A 17,967-nucleotide genomic window follows, 5' to 3' on the forward strand; every position below is an offset into this window, starting at 1 on the left:
TGGCCCCCCCCCCCCAGGTCCATTGGCTTCTCTCAGGTAGCAGAAAGGGTACATACTGGATAAAAATGACACCCAACACACAGGACTGTGCCCTGGCAGCTCCTTCTGTAGCGCACAGCTGCCTGCCCTAACTGGTGAGTAACCCAAGAGAACACGTATGTCATTGTGAAAAAAAACCTGAGATGAACATCAGATATGCCTTGTTCCAGATCAGGAAAGGGGTAATTATTAAATCAGTGAGTTACTCATATCTGAAGGGAGGAGATTCCAACTGCTAGAAACACACAAAGTCTCTAGTCCTCAAGCAGGAATGTAACAGTAAAGAGACTGCTTTTTTCCTTATGCACTTAAAAGTGTATGGTAGATTGGAGGAAGAAAAAAGCAAAACCACATCAACAACAACAACAACCACCACCATGAAAAAAAAACCCTCAAAAAAAAAACCCAAACAAAAAACATTACAACAAAACCACACAACTACCCAGACAGGCTCTAAAAATCAGCTGAAAAATCAAAGAATGGACATGAAGTTGTGTTTAACAGAATCCTACAGGAATCTGCCTTTGTTCCCATGCTATTCAACACATCTATTGATTATTAACAATGGAAAACATCAATGCTGGTCAAACATGTAGGTAGGAGAGAAGACAAGTTGTCGACAGAGAGTAGCAACATGCTTAACAAGGCAGTCGGCACCCAAAATGCGCTTTAGCACTGCAAAGTTATACACCTAGAAACAAAACATACAGGACATCCCCCCCAAAATAGGAAACTGAGCTGGGAACAACACACTTACTCTGGGGATTCCTAACAGCCAGACAAATGTGAATTTCTAGTGTGACAGTTTGGCCAGGGGTACTTTACATGTACAAACAGCAAATATCAGGAAGGAATAAATGAGATTAGGCTACACCTGAAAAATGCTTGGTACAGCCACTGCATCAGTTCTGGTGTTTGCTCTTTAAGAGGGAAGAGCTCAAATAAATTCAAAGAAGCCAACAGTAATGATTAATAGAAAACTCTGGCCACAATAAAAAGCCCAGGTGGCTCAGTCTATTCAGCAATGGGAAAAGGGAACAAGACAGTTGATCAAGTGTCCACTACGAAATCCATGGGTTTAACAATAATTCCCAATCTACCAGATCTGGGATAACAGAACTGAGCATTTAAAACTTTAAGCTAGATGAATTGAAATTAGAAATAGGGTAGTATCTTTATTTTCAGACACAGACTTGTACACAGTCTCTCAGCAGTGGAGAGAAACAACTGGAACAACGCATTTAAGGTTGTAGTGGAATTTCTCCATCACTCATGCTTGTTTAAAAGAACACCAGGATTGGCTGTTTCAGGGAGAGTATGCACGCTAGTTCAAACAAAGCTATTCAGAGAGGTTATTATCCAAGTTATGCAAGGGGTCATTACTAGATGACCACAACTGTTTTTTCTCATGTTAAAATTTATTAACTAGCTTTAGCCATCTGTCTAAAGCAGGAAAGTCATACATGCACAACTGTAATTTACCATTGCCCACACCCAAATTAAGCTCCTTTCACCATACCTTAATACTTTCAACTTCATACCCAAGAGCAGACATGAAAGGAGAGATTTTGCAGGGCACGGCAGGATTAATAAAGTCACAGAAAGCCAATCCTGAGACAGTGGCAATGCAGAATATCCTCTGCCTCCTGTGCCACGCTCGGTGCAGCAGCCCAAGGCTGTGGGTCAGCGTGAGCCGCAGCCACATCACACGAGAGGCAGTCCTGGGCTATTCTGGGCCTAAACCACGCGGGCTGTAGGCTTCCTTTAACATCCAAAACCTCTCCTTGCTCAGGCTGGAAAGCAGTCCAAACGCCAGCGGGCTACAGCACGGCTTTGTAGGAGCTGGATCCCACCAAGACCTGGCAGCCAGCAGGGACAGCTGTGCCAGGAGCTGGAGCACGGCTCAGCTCCCACGGCACCAGAGCCTGCACACACAGCTCTGCCGCTGCTCAGGGGCTGGCTGGGCAGCCACAGCCAAGCCACGTCTCTGGACATCGCTGTGCAGCCCACGGTTGTGTCAAGACAAGCTGAACTCCAGCCCCAGAGCCTCACAAGCCTTGGTTACAGGGATTTCTCCCGGTGGCATCACCGCACTGAGCTCCTCAGCACAGCACAGGCACCTGTAGCTCTCTTTGCCACAAAGGAAAGAGCAACAAACCAGAGCTTCACAGAACCCACCTAGGCCATCTCATCACAGCTCTTCCAACTCCACCAGCAAGCACAAAATAAACCAAAACACACCTAGAATTTAAGTGCTGAAGTGCTTTTTCATTGAAAGGCTGTAAAGCAAACCAGAAAGTCCAGAGGAACAGCTCATATTTTAGCCACAAGTAAATAAACCCCCAAACTATGTCTTCTCCCCAACCCCTAACACTCAGGGACACAGGAAGGTGCATTTGGCTGCTGCCCCCAGACAAGAGGGAGAAGGGAGCCTAAATACTGATTTGAGAGTATTGCTGGTATGAATTAAAAGGAAAGCTGAGATATGTGCTCTGAGACAACCATCACCCACAAACAGCCCAGCATTTTGTACACAAATGCTCTGGTACAAAGTTGAAGAGCACTCCAAGACCAGGCTTGTTCTGGTATCTTCTGAAGCTAATCAGAAAAACATGGGGGAGTGCTCCCGACAGGGAATAGCAAAAGCTCTTTTAACTTCAGCTCTTTTTATTTGGAAGGAGGAACATGCCTGCCTGTGGAAAGGTGGCAGGTCAGGTACCCATGGCCCTTGTACCGACCATTTTGTTCTCCTCCTGGAGAAGTGCTCGGTCACAGAGTGATGCAATTTTGCCCTCCAGCAATTCAGTGCAATCCTTTCTGAACCCTAAAGAACAAAAAACCTACAGTCCAGATTTTCAACCATGTCTCCTGTCAAAAACATTTCTAGGCACAAATACTAGTAATTTAGTTCTAAATGTTGATGTAGACAAAACTGCAAGTATTTGCTCCTGATTCATGCTGGGCACCACAGCGTTTCTCTAAGAACAGAGGCAAACACTGAAAGCATGCAGTCTAAGTCCAGACGTTTTTATAGGATATGATTAAACTCAACAGCAGCTCCAGCTTCCCACCACCCCTGCTTTGCTCTCATCCCAACCTACTCTTTCAAGTTCTCTTTAGGAGAGGAAAAAAACCCCACTTGTCTACAGAGCAGCTTAAAATTGTAGCAGCTTGTGTCAGCTCCAAATGACATGATCAGAACAGGAAACCAAATCTTTTCCAAATAAAAGCCACTGTTTCTCCTCAGTTTTCCATTTAACACTCAGAAAAAGAAACAGGAAGATGAAGTTTGTTCTGGCACTTTCTGGAAGCACATGAGGTCTCTTACCCTACTTCAACAGGAATTTAATCTTTTAAGAACAAATTTCACATACAACTTAATTCAAATCATGATTTCTGAAAGCTAGAGAGTTTGAAATGAGAAAATGTCCTGTGGGCTGCATCAGCTATGCAGCTGCTTCTAATTAAAGCTTCTCCTTTACTCTCTCTGGGCTACGTTCCAGCACAAATACTTTAGAGCTCAGCCTTTTTTTTTTTTCTTTTCCCCTCCTCCTTTTCAGCTCCAGCCTGCATTTGCCTTAGCTCAGGCTCTCATGGAGCTAAACAAGAGATGTAGAAACAAAACAAAGGTATTTATCCAAATTTGAAGTATACACAAATCCAGAGAGCTGCATTCACTCTAACAACCTAATGCTGCAGATCAAAGTAGAAGACTCACAAAAGCTGTGGTTTTGGTTCTTCTGCGACAGAGCTACACCAAAGTTACCTTCCAAAACTTAGTTCTCTCCTGCTCTCAATAGACTTCTGGAAAATATGTCTGGTCTGTTGGAAAAACTTCCTCATCTGCTGTGCTACGTCTGCCTGGGCACATTCATGAGACCGTCTCTTCAAATGCACCTTATAGACAATTTTAACCAGACTTCCAGATGTTTGATTTTCATGGGAGTTTTCTACTCAGGCCCATGATATCATCTGGAGATGCACAGAAGAAAGCAGATGGCTTTAATTTAAAAAGCAAAGGGAAGCATTTCCTCGTAGCCCTGCCTCTCCCCCCGCCAACCCAACTCTCCCTCCACTTTGATTGGAAGAGGTTTCATTGAAGAGGGTAAAAAATTCCCTCTGATGACTGAGGCGAGAAGGGTCCCAGCTATTCTGTTACAGATTTTAACCAGACTTCCCTCTGGCTCCCGGGTTCTGACTCCCACACCTACACCTCCTCTGAGGAGGGAGAACAGGATTCTCTGGTTAGCTTTACTAACGCTCCTTCCCATGTCTCAAGGCGCCCATTTATGCGTCATACTTTGAATGTGAGTGATGGGATGGGACGGCCTCCCTGCCCTGCCTTTAAAGCAGCACACAGCTATTGTTCCCAGCCCACAGAAAGTGCCTCTGCAGAGAGCCACTCCACAGTGCAGCAACAGCAGCCACACTCTGAACAGACACTGTTTAATTCAGCTATTTTGGCCCATCAGAGCTCTGAAGAGCTTTTGGTGTGCACAGGTAATAAAAAATTGTGACTGAAAATCACTACTTGGTTCCCAGAATCTAAGCTAGCAGTGCATGTACTCTGCCCTTTTTCCTTTGCCTTGGTCTCAAGGGTCTCCTTTAACTTCTGAAAGGAGACAGAAGGAAACAGAAAAGGGCAGACCATTCTCAGAAAGGGACAACTTCTCAACTTCTGCATTTAGCCTCTTCTGGAAAACTCTCAGACCTCATCCTGCTACAAGCTCTCCTATGGGTATTCCCCATTCACTAGCCTAGGAGTGATTAGTCTCTCGAGACAGATCCTAAGCAGATATCAGATGCAGTCTCAGAAGCAGTTCCGCGGTCTTGGATCTTGCCTTCAGCCCCACAAGTCCTCTTAAATCCAAGTTGAAATTCATTTATGAAGGTCCATCTTGAAGAAAAGGTAGGTCAAAAACCACGTAAGGGAGCTGAAGCTACTGGCAGCTAGAATTAAGATAAGAGCCCCTTGCTGCCATGCCACTGCTGCTTTGAGTTTGGCATTTTTTGGAGGTCTGCCTGTTGCCAGTCTACACATAAACTGTATTATGCTACGGAAAAGGTGCACAAACTTCAGCACACAGCGAGATAAACACTGCTCACTGAAGACACAGAGGCACACAAACCCGTACAAACCCTGGCAGCTTGGGGCAGGAAAGGATATGCTGCAGGAGACTGTCCCTTTGGCACTCCAGCATCCCCATTGACTGGGCACAGCTCTGAGGTTATTCACACCGTCAGGAGTAACAGAGGACCTCGGTGTCAAAGCAGCACTTGGCTTCACAGAGACACAGCTATCCCTTCTGGATACACAAATTGCAACAGTCCTAAGTCAAAGATTCAGTCCTCAAAGCCTGCCAAGCACAAGAAGTAGCAAGGCCCAGTTTCCTCCCTAAACCTTGCAGCACCCCTATGTCAACTCCCTTCCCACTTCTGCTTCTCTCCCTGGCACAGCCTCGCTTCTGCTCCCTGCCACCGGGGTGGGAAGCTGGGAGAGGCCATAGCTGTGGAACATGGGGAAATCAGTCAAGAGACTCTCTGCTCTTGGGCCCTGCCCCACTCCAAGCAGAGGCACTGCCCCATCCTGCAGCGGAGCAGATCCCCGTGCTCAGAAAACAGCAGGCAGCCATGCCAAAATCTCTGCTCTGCGTGTCCCTGAAACAGCTCCCTGTGCCCACACCTTCCTCCCCAGCCTGCTGCAACGCAGAAATGCTGCAAGCTCACAGCATTGTCCCATGGACTCTTCCCACTACTGCTTCCCAGTCATCCAGCAGCAGGGAGACAAGAAATTGCTTGGCTGTGATGGTCACAATCAGCATTAAGCAACAAGGACCTGTTACCCTGTTTCTCCTTGGATGAGAGGATACTAGAAGGTTCCTTCATGTTTGACACTGCAGTGTGCAAAAGGCTGCCTAGAGATGCTTTGAGGGAAAAAAAACCCCACCCATCACAACAACAAAACACCCATCACAGTGCAAAGCAAAGCCAAGCTCCAAAGTGAACCTGCCTTTTGTCAAAGCAGGACCAAGAAAGCTTGGAAGCATGGGCCCCTTCAGTGCTGCTGCAGATAAAGGCACATTCTGTGGAACAAGGCCTGCAGCCTCACCATGAGAGTCACTGAATGCGTGTAGAAAAGAGCTCCCACACACAAAAAAAAAAAAAAAAAATCTGTCTTTGGAAGATGCAAACATAGGAATGTGTAATTTTCTAAATATAAAATCAAGGTCAGAGGAGGTCAGTAACTTTATCGAGCAGTGCCACAGAAGGACAGCCATGGGCCAGCAGCGTCACCAGGGGAACAGAGCTACTTAAAGGGCACTCACAGGAGCAATCTGATAAAGCTCCAACCCCAGCTTCCTTACAGGGGTCACAATCACTGTTCCCATAACAGATGCCAGACACACCACCGTGAAGGTTTTTCAGCAGAAAAGCAGCTTTCTCTTCTAATGGAGTAGATGCTACAGGATATTCAAAGGAAGCTGCTTCAGCAACATGCTGCCATCCACTGCTGGGCCAAATATCTAGACTAGGTGTTTTGTTATCAGTGCTTACTCATATCTTATCACATTTGGTTATTGCTGATGCAGGTTCTCCCTCAGCAGTTCACCTAGGAGACGGCAAGACCGACGGGATGGCCTGACCACACACAACAAACAGCTCAGCCAAGAGGAGATACAGAGAGAGGAAGAGAGCCAGTTATAATAACTTATTGCCCAGCAAAGGAAGTACTGCAGATAACTTCAAGAAAGTGGAAGGGGTGGAGATGCGGCTAATCATTGAGAGATTCTGCAGACTTGGAAGCCAAGCCACTTGCTTTAGTAATAAATTCAGTTTCCTGAGCAAAACATTTCTACTCTCACAACCATCAAAAACTCGGAAAGTCATTTAGGTTACTAAACCAGAGAGAAAGTTCCCCTATTCAGAGTTCCTCATAGTGCAGGAAAGAAAAAAAAAAAGTTAAAACCAAAACAGGATGCTAAGAGTTAGCTTGCTAAAGGTAGAGACTCCACAACTGAGGTGGGTTTTGCTACTTTGTTCCTTCCTTTCTAAAAAAATGTGTTCTCGAGCCAGAACTAAAAGACACTTACTAATCTCTGTATACAGCTCTTTGTTAGCCTTTCCAGTTAATACAGCACCTGCAAAGGAGCTGAGCTGTTTCTTGAATGAGGGGTAGGTTTAAAACCAGCAAGAACACTTTGCACAACAAGGAGGAAGGCAACATTATTATTGTAAATGTGTGCTAAAAAAATGTAACACTGGTCAAAGCTGCCATTGTAATGAGGGAAATGCGTCAAGATCTGGAGTGCACTGCACTACAAATAGTGCAGAAGTTAATCAGATGAACCAACAGAGGCTGTAAAAAACAATTGTTAAGACATGGCTAAGAGGAACATGCAAGTTGGAGAAAATGTCCTGAGGAAGGTAAAAGCAGCACCAACAACAATGCCAGTCTTGTTTATTACCTTTATTGTGACCTACATACTTTGGCTCCAGACTGACATGCCTAAGTACACACCAGAAAGACCTACAGAAGATACCTATTTCTTGTTTCAGTCTTAAAATACAAGTGAGAACCAGGAAAAGTTCCTGCTCTCTTTTCAGAAGGGCAGCTTCTTTACGCTGACATCAATATAAAAGCCTGGAAAGGAAAAATTAGGAATCAGCAAGAGTTAGAAATTTTAGAAGAAATTTACAGGGAATAACAAGTTACATATTTGCTTTTCTGTGGCCTTTCGGCACATCAGGTATTGATTTGAACCTGAGGAGAACCTCCAACCAGATTATGATTTCCCCTTTGTGTGCCACAGGTGCAATTTCAGTACATTGAGCTCTATGTACCACATTAATTGAGAACTTCAAGCTGTGGTTAGGGAAAATGGAAGTGTAAAGAAGTGTGAGGAGCATAGCTCTGTGTTAGCCAAGCCAAATCAACAGGAAAAAATTCACTAATATTTAAAGAATGTGGCACTAAGATAATGTCTTAGGATGCTAGAAAATTATACAACTTGAACTGATGAAGTACACAACCTCTAGAAAATAAACTGGTTACTGCAGATGTAGTAAATTAACCCAATCAAACAACAAGAATTCATCTTTTGGCAAAATAGCACTTTATTCAAAAAGAAGAAAAAAAAATCTAAGTACTGCAGTTTGAAAGGTGAACTGCATTTAAACAGACGTGATGTTCTCCAGATAACACACACCCTGCCAAAGCTCCTGCTGATGAGCTTCCCATGCTCATCAGATGGCTGTCAGCATTTACCAAAATCAATTTACAAGAGGCAAACAAATGTGGATGCTTGGTTGGGGGGATTGTTAAGAGTGCTTTAGCAACTCACATTAATTACTTGCTCTCAAGCAGTAGAAGGGAATTGGCACGCTTCAGAGTGCAGAATAGTTCTGAAAAACCTCAAAAATATTTAAATTGAGGCTGGAGTTCTATAAAGTAAGGTGAGCTATTAAGATGGAGAGCAAGTTTCAACTTAGCTTGTGGGTCTGGAGACAAGGTACAGAGTTTACCTCTGCGATGGGTTTGGCCTCAGTTCCCAACCTAGTGCAAAGAAATCCAACTGATGAGACCCAAACCCAAATACTGAACAAGAATCCCAGATCTCTTGCATTACAAAAAGCTAGCACACAAGAATTAATGCAGTATAAAGAAACACCAACTGTGCTAAAACTGTTATGCTGAAAGAACCCTGTAAGAAAAGCTTAAAAATTCACATTTCCTTTCTGGCTAAGGTCCTGAAGGAGAGAAAATGGGTAATTAAATTGATTAGAAAGGAAACCAACTTACTTGCAATATCCTGTACCATTTTGATACGGAATGCACTTTCCCTCATTAACACACGGCTTGGAGTCATCCATACACTGCAGAGCTGAAAGAAAAGAAAACAACCATCAAACCCATAGCTACAATACATGTCAGGTCAAAGCTTCATTAGCGTATTTAAGGGAATGAAAATTTCATAGGACTGGAACAAAAACAAAGACGCTATCACATAGTTTAATTTCATCTCTGGCAGCATCAAAAGAGCCAGGCTGAAAGAAGAATCAAATACAGATTTGTTCATCAGGCAACCAAATCTTTCCAGAATTTCTTGAAGGTAGGTTTTCAAAGCAAAGTGTGCAGTAACTTCAGCAAGCTCCAAAGACATTCGTGTCGGCACCTGCGTACTTGGGGTCAAGTGTCCTCAGTTACTACTTTCTGATCAAAATTCTGGACTGAAATTCTCTGAAATACAAAGCAGCTACTCCTAAGCCTTCCTCCAGAATACTTCATCTCAAACCCTTTCCTTCTTCTTTACTGTCTCTAGGGGATCCTGGCACTGAAACAGGGGCATCTGTCCCTCATGAGCTGACCTGCTGAGTGTCACCAGCAATCCAGAATTTGCTGCAACCTGTACTGTTGTGGCCCTCTGACTTCAGACAGGATCATGTTTGCACATAAGTGGAAAACACCAGAGCAGTTGACAACTTTCAGCAAAGAATTTGGTATTTCTAAGGAGATCCTCTGTAACTCACACTTGACATTTTTGCTACTGTGTTTTTTAAAAGGCTTTAAGTATGACACAGCTCAGGGCCAGCCAGTTTTTACCCAAGTCTACAGGAAGCTCTAGTGAAGTCTGTCCTGATGGAACCTCCAGCTCTGGCAAGTGCTTTTCCCTTCACAGGGACCTGAAGCAGCACTCCAAAGTGACCAGAACGGTGGGAACTATGGAACTCTGCAGGAGCAAAGGGCACTTTGGAAACACAAAAACTGAGCCATTCCACCTAGACCACAGCCTGCCATTTGAATAGCACCAAACCACCAGATAAAGCTCTCAGAACCAGATCAGCCGGGTCCTGTCCTGAGCTTATCCACAGACCAAGAAGTCACAAGCTCTTCCCAGCCTCCAGATCTGTCTCCTGGCCCCAAACTCATACCCGTCCATGCCTTTACAGACCCCCTTTTTCCATAACCTTTTTGCATTTGGGAAAGCCTTTAACCAACCTTAAATAAAGGCACCTAAAGGCACCAATAATATCCAACCACCTAAATTGCCCACTTGTGAGCCAGCTGTTGGAGGGTTGACTGCCCCCCCCCCTTTTTTTTTTTTTTTTTTTTTTTAATAAAGATGGTTTTCCTTTCCTCAAGTGGTACTAAATTTTCAATACAAACTCAGCAAGGGGCATCAGAGAAAACTGGTGCAAACCACCACTGAGGTCGATGTGCTGGTGAATAAGGAATGGGACTGGGAAGAGTTAACACAGCAGTCCCACTAAGCTCTCCCTGCAACCCGACCAAATTCAGTCCAGCAACTGGGCAGCTTGGAACAGACTCTGGTTCTGCTGTCCAGGGCTTGAAGTGTTATTTCTCAATAACCCTGGAGCACATAAACAGGTCACACACGCTTAGAGGCACTATAGGAACGCTTCACGCTTGCAATCCCTACAGAGAATACAGTTAAATTCAACCCAGATCCCCGGGAAAATTATCAGCGTTTCCCACAATACAAGTACGCTTGTTGCTGTTAAGTTGATTTCTGAAAAAGGGGCACTTGGATGGCGCAGCTTCTGCAGAGCTCTCAGGAAATGAACAAAATTCCACTCTGAGCCCCTCTCAGATAACCCCCGAGGTCAGGGTTACCAAGCGACAGAAATACGAACAGGGATTGTGCACGGCTTTCCCCCACAGCGGGCACCTGTCCGACCATTTCTATCCCATTTAACCGCAACATCCACACGGCTTTGACTCCAAACTTCATCTGCTGCTGTCTACCACCGCAGCAGCTTGTTTTCACAGCAGAGATTAGCTCTAGTTAGCAGGGCTCGGTTACACCGTGTCCAAGAGAGACTGCTCTGTGTCCAAGGGAAAGAGTCGGGATTCCAGGGCTCCCACCACCCAGGCCACTCCAGGGAGACGGAGGAGGGTTAAAGCGAGCCCTGCCGCGTTTCCGAGAGCCAGGAGGGGAACCAGCCTTGGTATTCTCATCTCACCACCTTGAATTTCCGTTCTTTTCGCACCAATCGAGCCAGTGAAGCAAATACTCAGAGGATTATTTCTTTTGTGCTCGTGCTTTCAAACACAATTTTGTAATCGCGTCGAGTACCCGCGTCCCCAGTGAGAACTGAGCAGCCAGATGATTTTGTAACCCACGTAGTAAAAGCTTAACCAGCACTTGGCCAAAAACACCTTCCAGCACAGCCACGCAGAGGGGAACAAGAGGCTGATGGGGTCACAGCAAGGATCCCAACCAAGGATTCCAACTTGGTTTGCTAGGGCAAATACAGACACAGCAGAGAGGCTTTAGCAAAGTAATGATTAATTTTCCTGGGGTTTTTGACAAATTATTCCCACCTTGAACTGCTGTTTAGCAGGTCATTAAGCTACTACCAGCCTTTAGAGCTCTTTCACAAAGACAATGGGATACATTTGGTCTATAGTAATTCAGAAGTGAAAAAAGCTAAGAAAACAAACACAAAAATAGTTCATACTTTTTCAGCTTTAGATGAATAGAAATACTTTGAAATGCAACTACAGCTGAAGTGAATGTAAATGTAGCCATATTCTATATTAAAATAAGTATTAGAGTCATGTGACTTCTCTTGGAAAAAAAAAAGAAATCACAAGGGAAATAGAAGACTACAGTTCTCACAGTAAAATTAGCATTTCTGTGCACAAAGCACTGTCTTCCTGTATTTCACTATATCTTTCATAAAAATTTCACAATACATGCAAAACCAAGGCATTTCAACACGAATCACTTCAAAAGCTACTTCTCTGCTACTCTACCACGTTGAGATCAAGAGTCAAAAGTGCCAGAAACTACCTTCCACCTCAGCCAGCACAAAAAGTTTGTTTTGCTACATGCATTGTGTGAACTGGAAATACTCTGGCGTGTACAGCATGAGAGAAGGCAGCCTTGCCTTGAAGAGATAAAGCCACTTTTCTAGAGGCCGTATATAGACAACATCAGCACACTGTCAAGGCTCTGACAGCTGCTTTTGACAGTTTTCTTCTGTGTTTAACACAAACAGTAATGGTGAATTGTTGGGTGGTTTTCTGGCTTGACATAGCCTGCCGGAAGGTAGGTTAGCCTCATGAATTTTAGGCATATTACAGGGAAATTGGTAAGACACCCCCTGTCTTCAGAAGGCTGGTTTCTCCTGGAGGCCATCCCAGGAAGGAGCACCCAATTTCTAGCAGGCATTGCAGCCAAGGCTGAAGGACTTCTCAGGAAAGGGCTCCTGAGTGCAGGCATGACCAACGCTCGGAGCAACAGCACCCAGCCTGGAGTCCACACCAATCCTTGCCTGCGCTGAGATGCAAACTCAAAACCTGACATTTCACATCCTACCAAGAACCAGATAACCACTGCTGTAAAACAAGCACAAGATACACTGTAGGGAATGCTGCAATTTTCGACATCCAAATCTGAAGCTCACAACTGGGGCACAATTATGCCTAGATTTAATTTTTCTTCTTGGCTAAAGAGACAGTTAAAATCTAGGGGGAAAAGTTTTGTTTCTGCCTTAGTGTTCTTTATGATGCCAAGATGATCTGGATGTTGCGATTTGGTTTCCACACGTCATCTGCCTACTATAAATTCAAATATTTTCTGGGCTATAAATTTAAAAGAAATAGTGTAGGATTAAGATCAGAAGCCGTGTCAGAGTTCAGCTTTTGAGAGAACTTTGCTATAGGGAACTCAAGCCATAACCAGAGCAAGTCTGAAAGGGCTTTGTTCTAACTACCCAAAGGAAAGTAATGCCAATAAACTCCTTGCCCACAAGCTCAGAGAAAGTCAGGCAGAAACAGATATTAAAAATACCAAAACAATTAATGCTGTGAGAAAGAAACAATATAAAGCTGACTTCCTGTAGCTTTGTGGTTGATCATCCTGCATTTCAGAAGGTGCAGGCTCTGACCAGAGGTTTTATTTTAAGTAAGGGAAGAGCGATGTCCTGGCAGAGAACACAGCTGAGCTGCTGGTACAGCTTTCTCCCGGGAGGACACCGCATGTGCCTCTCTCCTCTTTCTGTCCATAAATGTTTCACTATATTCATAGAAACTCAGAATCAGAACCAAGACCTTTGTCCTACACGGTTAAAGCTTGCCCATAGGTTCAAATGCTTTCTTGTGGGAGCGGGTGGAAAACAACCTACTTGAACATAGGAAAAAAGTCAAGCTAAAAACGCGTTTAAGACTAGACAGAAAGTAAAGCACAAAATAGGTTTCTGTAACCCTTATGCAGCCAGGGAATTTTCTGTCTCGATTGAGATTCATGAGAATCAGCCTGTCAGTTCAACTGTGCTACCCATTATGTGTGAAGGGAGAGGAGAAAAAGGGATTTGGAGCCCTTAAACAACAGCAACACAAGACGAGGCATGGAAAATCCCATGCTCAGGGCTGCTTGTCAGAGGTGGATCAGCTCTGAAGAGGACGACCATCAGCATGGCCAGAAACACCAGTTACACAACAAATCAAGGGGGTCTCAAATTCCAAGGGAGAGAAAGACAGCTGCTGATTCCCTTCAGGAAAAACAGAGCGTGAAAAAAGCAGTTAATGCTGAAACATGAGGGACATTCTGCAGGAAGGTCCTCTATGTGCAGAAGGGACAAAATGCTTCCACAGCACACGACACACAACTGCTGGAAGAGCTGGTAAGGAGTAAGCAGCACTGTACGTATGGGGAAAATACCCAAAGATAACCAAATTTTGAAGGAAAACCACAAAGGACTAATTATGCTGTTCACTAACCTCAAGAGATTACAGCTCCAGTGAGATTATATAGCAGGGAAGAAACCACCAGTAAATACCAGCTAGCTGAAAATAGGAAAATGGCTTTTTTTTTTCCTTTTTTTTTCTTTTTTTTTTTTTTTTTTTTAAGAACAGATCATCCTATGGCAGGCACATGGAGGGGGAAGGAAGCAAACTGGTAAAAATCCTTACTGTGAAAAAGCAGTGAAGCCTTATACCCAGAACCATTAACATTTGGGGAATTTAAACAAGCTGACCAGTTAGCACTTCACACACTGAGGGTAGTAGTTAAAGACAAAGCTTGTCTACAGGGCATGGAAACAGTCTGTAAACTGAATTGCTTTAATCAGATTAAGACATCTCCACTGTTTTTACACACAAAAGCCTGAAAACAATTGGATAATGCAAGACTCATCAACTGAGAAGCAAAGCAGAGCTCAGAGAAGTGTGAAGGCAGGCAACCAACACCCGACACCTTTTGGGAGAGAAAACTTTAATATCTAAACTGGTTTCCTTCACTAACACTCCAGACAAGTGCAAAAAAATTTGAAAACAAAATAGTTAAGTGGATTTCAGAAGAGAAATCCACTTGTTTAAGAACAAGCTTGTAAACATGAAAAAAAAATCAGTTTTTTTTTTTTTTAATTTGAGGATGCCACCAGCCAATCTGACTACATGAAGCTCTCAGACATGCAGAACCCCATGCATGCCGTGTCATCATCTGGTTCAAATCTCTCTTCCAAACACCTAGACCAGCAAAAACGACTAATTAACCCTCCTGAGAACAGAGCTGGGAACCATTCTGTAGATTCACAGGTACAGTCAAAGTCTTTCATCGTTGGGGTCTAGGCCCAGGATGCTGCAGGAACACTGATATGTATATCAGATGCAGCTACAGTTCATGTGACACTGCTGCTGCTGAAAAACTATCTATAAAAACTCACATTGTAACAGATACTGAATTTAGGATAAACTTGTAACAGTTTGAAAGACTATCAGTCACCATGTTCTCCATCTCCTCAGCTACTGTTCTCTGCCTTCCCCCACTTGCAGCTTTCCAAACAAAGCCAAAATGCCTAAAATCCAGAACTGCAACGTAAAGCACTTAGTTAGGAGGGGAAAAAAAAAAAAAAAGTTTTCAACAAAAAAATGTAGGGAAGGCAATTAAAGAGCTGAAGAGGTATTGGTGTTTCCATGGCAATCTGGCAGGCGGGAGCCATGCTCGCCTCTCCTCCCAAGTGTTCCGTCATTCTGCAGCACTAAATCTTTATTAATGTGAACGCTGAGCATGTCTGCCCGTGCAGAAATGTTATCCCGGGCAGCGCTTCCGCAGCCGCGCCGGCCGATGGCAGGGAGCGAGGGCAAGGCTTGCTGCACGGAACAAACAGCAGGCGCCCGTGCCATTCTGAGATACAAAGCTCCTTTTTCATCCCCATGGCAGTCTAAAAAAAGGACATGTGCCCTAGGAACAGACTATTTTCTAAACAGAACGAATGATTATTTCTGCAGCTCTCAGATGACCCTGCTTAGAATGATATAAGCACTATTTCTCCTCGACTTCTGTTGGAGTGACGATTTCAAAGTGAATTCAGAGAAACTGAAGACATAAAAAAATCCATAAAATTACTTTTTAACATGTGCTTCGGAAAGCTCTTTTTCCCACAACACGGATGATGTTTCCCTAAGGTGTCCCAAAGGAGGGGTGACAATCACTGACTGTGTCGATGCTCCACTGAAGAGTCATTAGCCAAGAGCACAAACTCAAAGGAAACGACGTTACACCTGGAGCTACTGTACAGTTACTGTACTACCTGTACAGCTACAATAACTGCTTGGTTTTGATGCTAAGACAGACTTCCAGAAGAAACAGGCTGCCAGAGTCCTGCTACTGCTTTTCCACCTACTCCTCATCCTGGCTTCAAAGGCCAGCCACTCATATTCTCTCATGGCACAGACACCAGTTTTGGAAATGGGAAAACCCAAAAAGGATCTACTGAAGGCAATCACACACTTATTGCAACAGCAGCAAATAATTTAGGAAAAAAGAAAAAAAGATAGGGAAGTAGCTGTGGAAGTTGACAAAACCCAACCCATCCACTGCAAAGAGATTCAAATGCCCAATGCCACCAGAGGCGTGAGTCCTCCTTTCCCAAGAATTCAAGTCCTGAGAACAGGAGCGGGAGGATCTTCCCGTATTTATAATCTGACTAAGTGATGCCCTGCAGGAAGTGATGCGAGTTAGCCAGATTTTCATAACGCTCCCTTTTGAAAATCTAAATCAGCATCTTTGATAAGAACAAATTTGATAGATGGCAACACCTTCAAAAAATCAAGTCGAACTTGCTCTCCCATAAGCAAATCCGTATCAAGAAGAGCAGCACTGTCAGCGTTATCTGAAGTCCTCCAAATTCCACCGGGTGAATACTGAAGATCTCAAACTGCAGTCCAGGCCAGCACAGCACCGATTCAAAGTGAATTGTAACCTGCTAGAAACACGGGCTGGCAGGCAGCAGCAGCCGCCTGGTGAAACAGAGCACCAGAGTTAACTACAGCGGGTAATTAGGGTGGGCTTGACAGCCGGGATCCCTCTGCCTCCCAGGAGAGAAGGGAATGGTTCACAGCAATTATCAGGTAAGTATCCTCACCAAAAGCGCAGGTGTTGCTGCCCCACCCCAGCTTACTGCACCTCCAACTGCAGCCCTTTGCAAAACTAAACTGGAAAAGCCAGTTGCTGCACCATGGGGCTTGCATGATGAGACAAGGCTGAGTAGTCCAAACCATAGCGCTCCGTGCATCCAGGAGCCTCCTTTCTATTGACCAAGAGGGCTGACATCAGGTACCTGCCCTCTCTTGCACAAGAGCATCAAGCCAGTTGAATATGCACCCGAAAATACCCTTTCGGTGACTTCATCTTTCCCTTTCCCATTAATTCAAGGCACAGCTCCCACTCCCAGGGAGTGATACTGACCAGATGCAGGTCAGTATCTCACAACAACAGGAGTCACTTTCAGGCTGGATTTGTCACCTCTGCCCAGCAGCCTTTGTTCATTCAGCACCAGGAAGAGATTTCACCCACAAAGGTAAAAAATTTCGGCAGCGTGGCAGGACCTCAGCCACCTCAGGAGTGCGCACCCAGGCAAGTGACAACAGGTGATGCCACAGCCCCTCAGGGAAAGGGCCAGCGATAAGCTGCTAAATTGTTTGTATGAAAGTACAGTTTCACTAAGTGGACGCGACATTTAGTCTTTGCAAAATTAGTATTTTGCCATCTTACTTTACTGTGTAAGCCATTTCTAGAAATGACAGTGCTACAATACACCACAAGTCCATGCTAACAAAAGCATATTTCTAAGACACCTACCCCTGAAAGACCCTTTAATTCTCCTTTTGAACAAACCCAGCCAAAACACATTTGTGAAACAGCTTTTTTTTTTAAACTCCAACCACCTTCTTGCAACATATTAGCAAAATGAAATCGGCTTTCACAGGGGATTACGGGAAAAAACCCCAACAACATTTCTCCCAGGCGACAAATACCATTTTTAATTTGACCATTTCAAAGTCAAAACAGATCGACCGACCGGCCCAACTACTCCGCATCCAAACCAGCAAGAAGGGGTCAAAACTCCGCATTCAACAATTTCCACTGCAAAACCATACTGAACAACAAAAGTACTGAAAACACCAGTGTCTTGCTTGCTCATCCCTAAACGACTTGCACGAATAGTTTCTCCCATCGCTACACAAGTCATCTGAAGACCAATCTAACCTCCCAAGAGTAAAAAGAAGGAATGAGAAGGCACGCAACTAATCAATGACTGCTGGTCCTCCATAGCTTTAACGCGGTGCAAGACTGCACAAGCTTTCCTCCGGGAGCAGGAGCTGCTGGAAATGCCATGAGATCTGCACCAGAACGCCCCGGTTACGGCTCCGGACAAGCTCCACACGTAACGCAAGCGCCAGCGCGCAAGGGGGAACGGTGACAAAAAGCGGCACTTCCCTCAGATGTGCACACATGGCTTTATCGCGCCTGGACTGACTAGCAGCAGGAGGAGGAGGAGACGCAGAGATTCCCTCCGTGTGTGCAGGAATGTCCCCAACAAAGGTTCGCGGCGCAGGTATGCGAAGCGACGGGCGCCGCAAACCCTCTCCTCCCTCCCGGATGCCCCTTCCCGCAGCTC

At 44.7% G+C, this 17,967-nt stretch overlaps 1 protein-coding gene across 2 annotated transcripts in view; it reads right to left on the reverse strand.

The window, feature by feature from the left end:
- Nucleotides 1–17,634, reverse strand: part of NOTCH2 (notch receptor 2) — an 82,029-nt gene extending 64,395 nt beyond the window's left edge. For both annotated transcript variants that reach the window (XR_005953809.1, XM_041420008.1), the window contains exons 1-2: nucleotides 17,595–17,634; nucleotides 8,840–8,921 (exon numbers count right to left, since the gene is read on the reverse strand). Coding sequence is in view for 1 of the 2 variants with exons in the window: in XM_041420008.1 (XP_041275942.1) it covers nucleotides 8,840–8,921; nucleotides 17,595–17,619 (107 nt within the window). In the remaining variant the exon portion in view is untranslated. The remainder of the gene's footprint in view (nucleotides 1–8,839; nucleotides 8,922–17,594) is intronic.
- Between the last annotated feature and the right edge of the window lie 333 nt (nucleotides 17,635–17,967).

Source organism: Onychostruthus taczanowskii, unplaced genomic scaffold, assembly GCF_017590055.1.
Source record: "Onychostruthus taczanowskii isolate IOZ18803 unplaced genomic scaffold, ASM1759005v1 scaffold63, whole genome shotgun sequence".
Lineage (NCBI taxonomy): Eukaryota > Metazoa > Chordata > Aves > Passeriformes > Passeridae > Onychostruthus > Onychostruthus taczanowskii.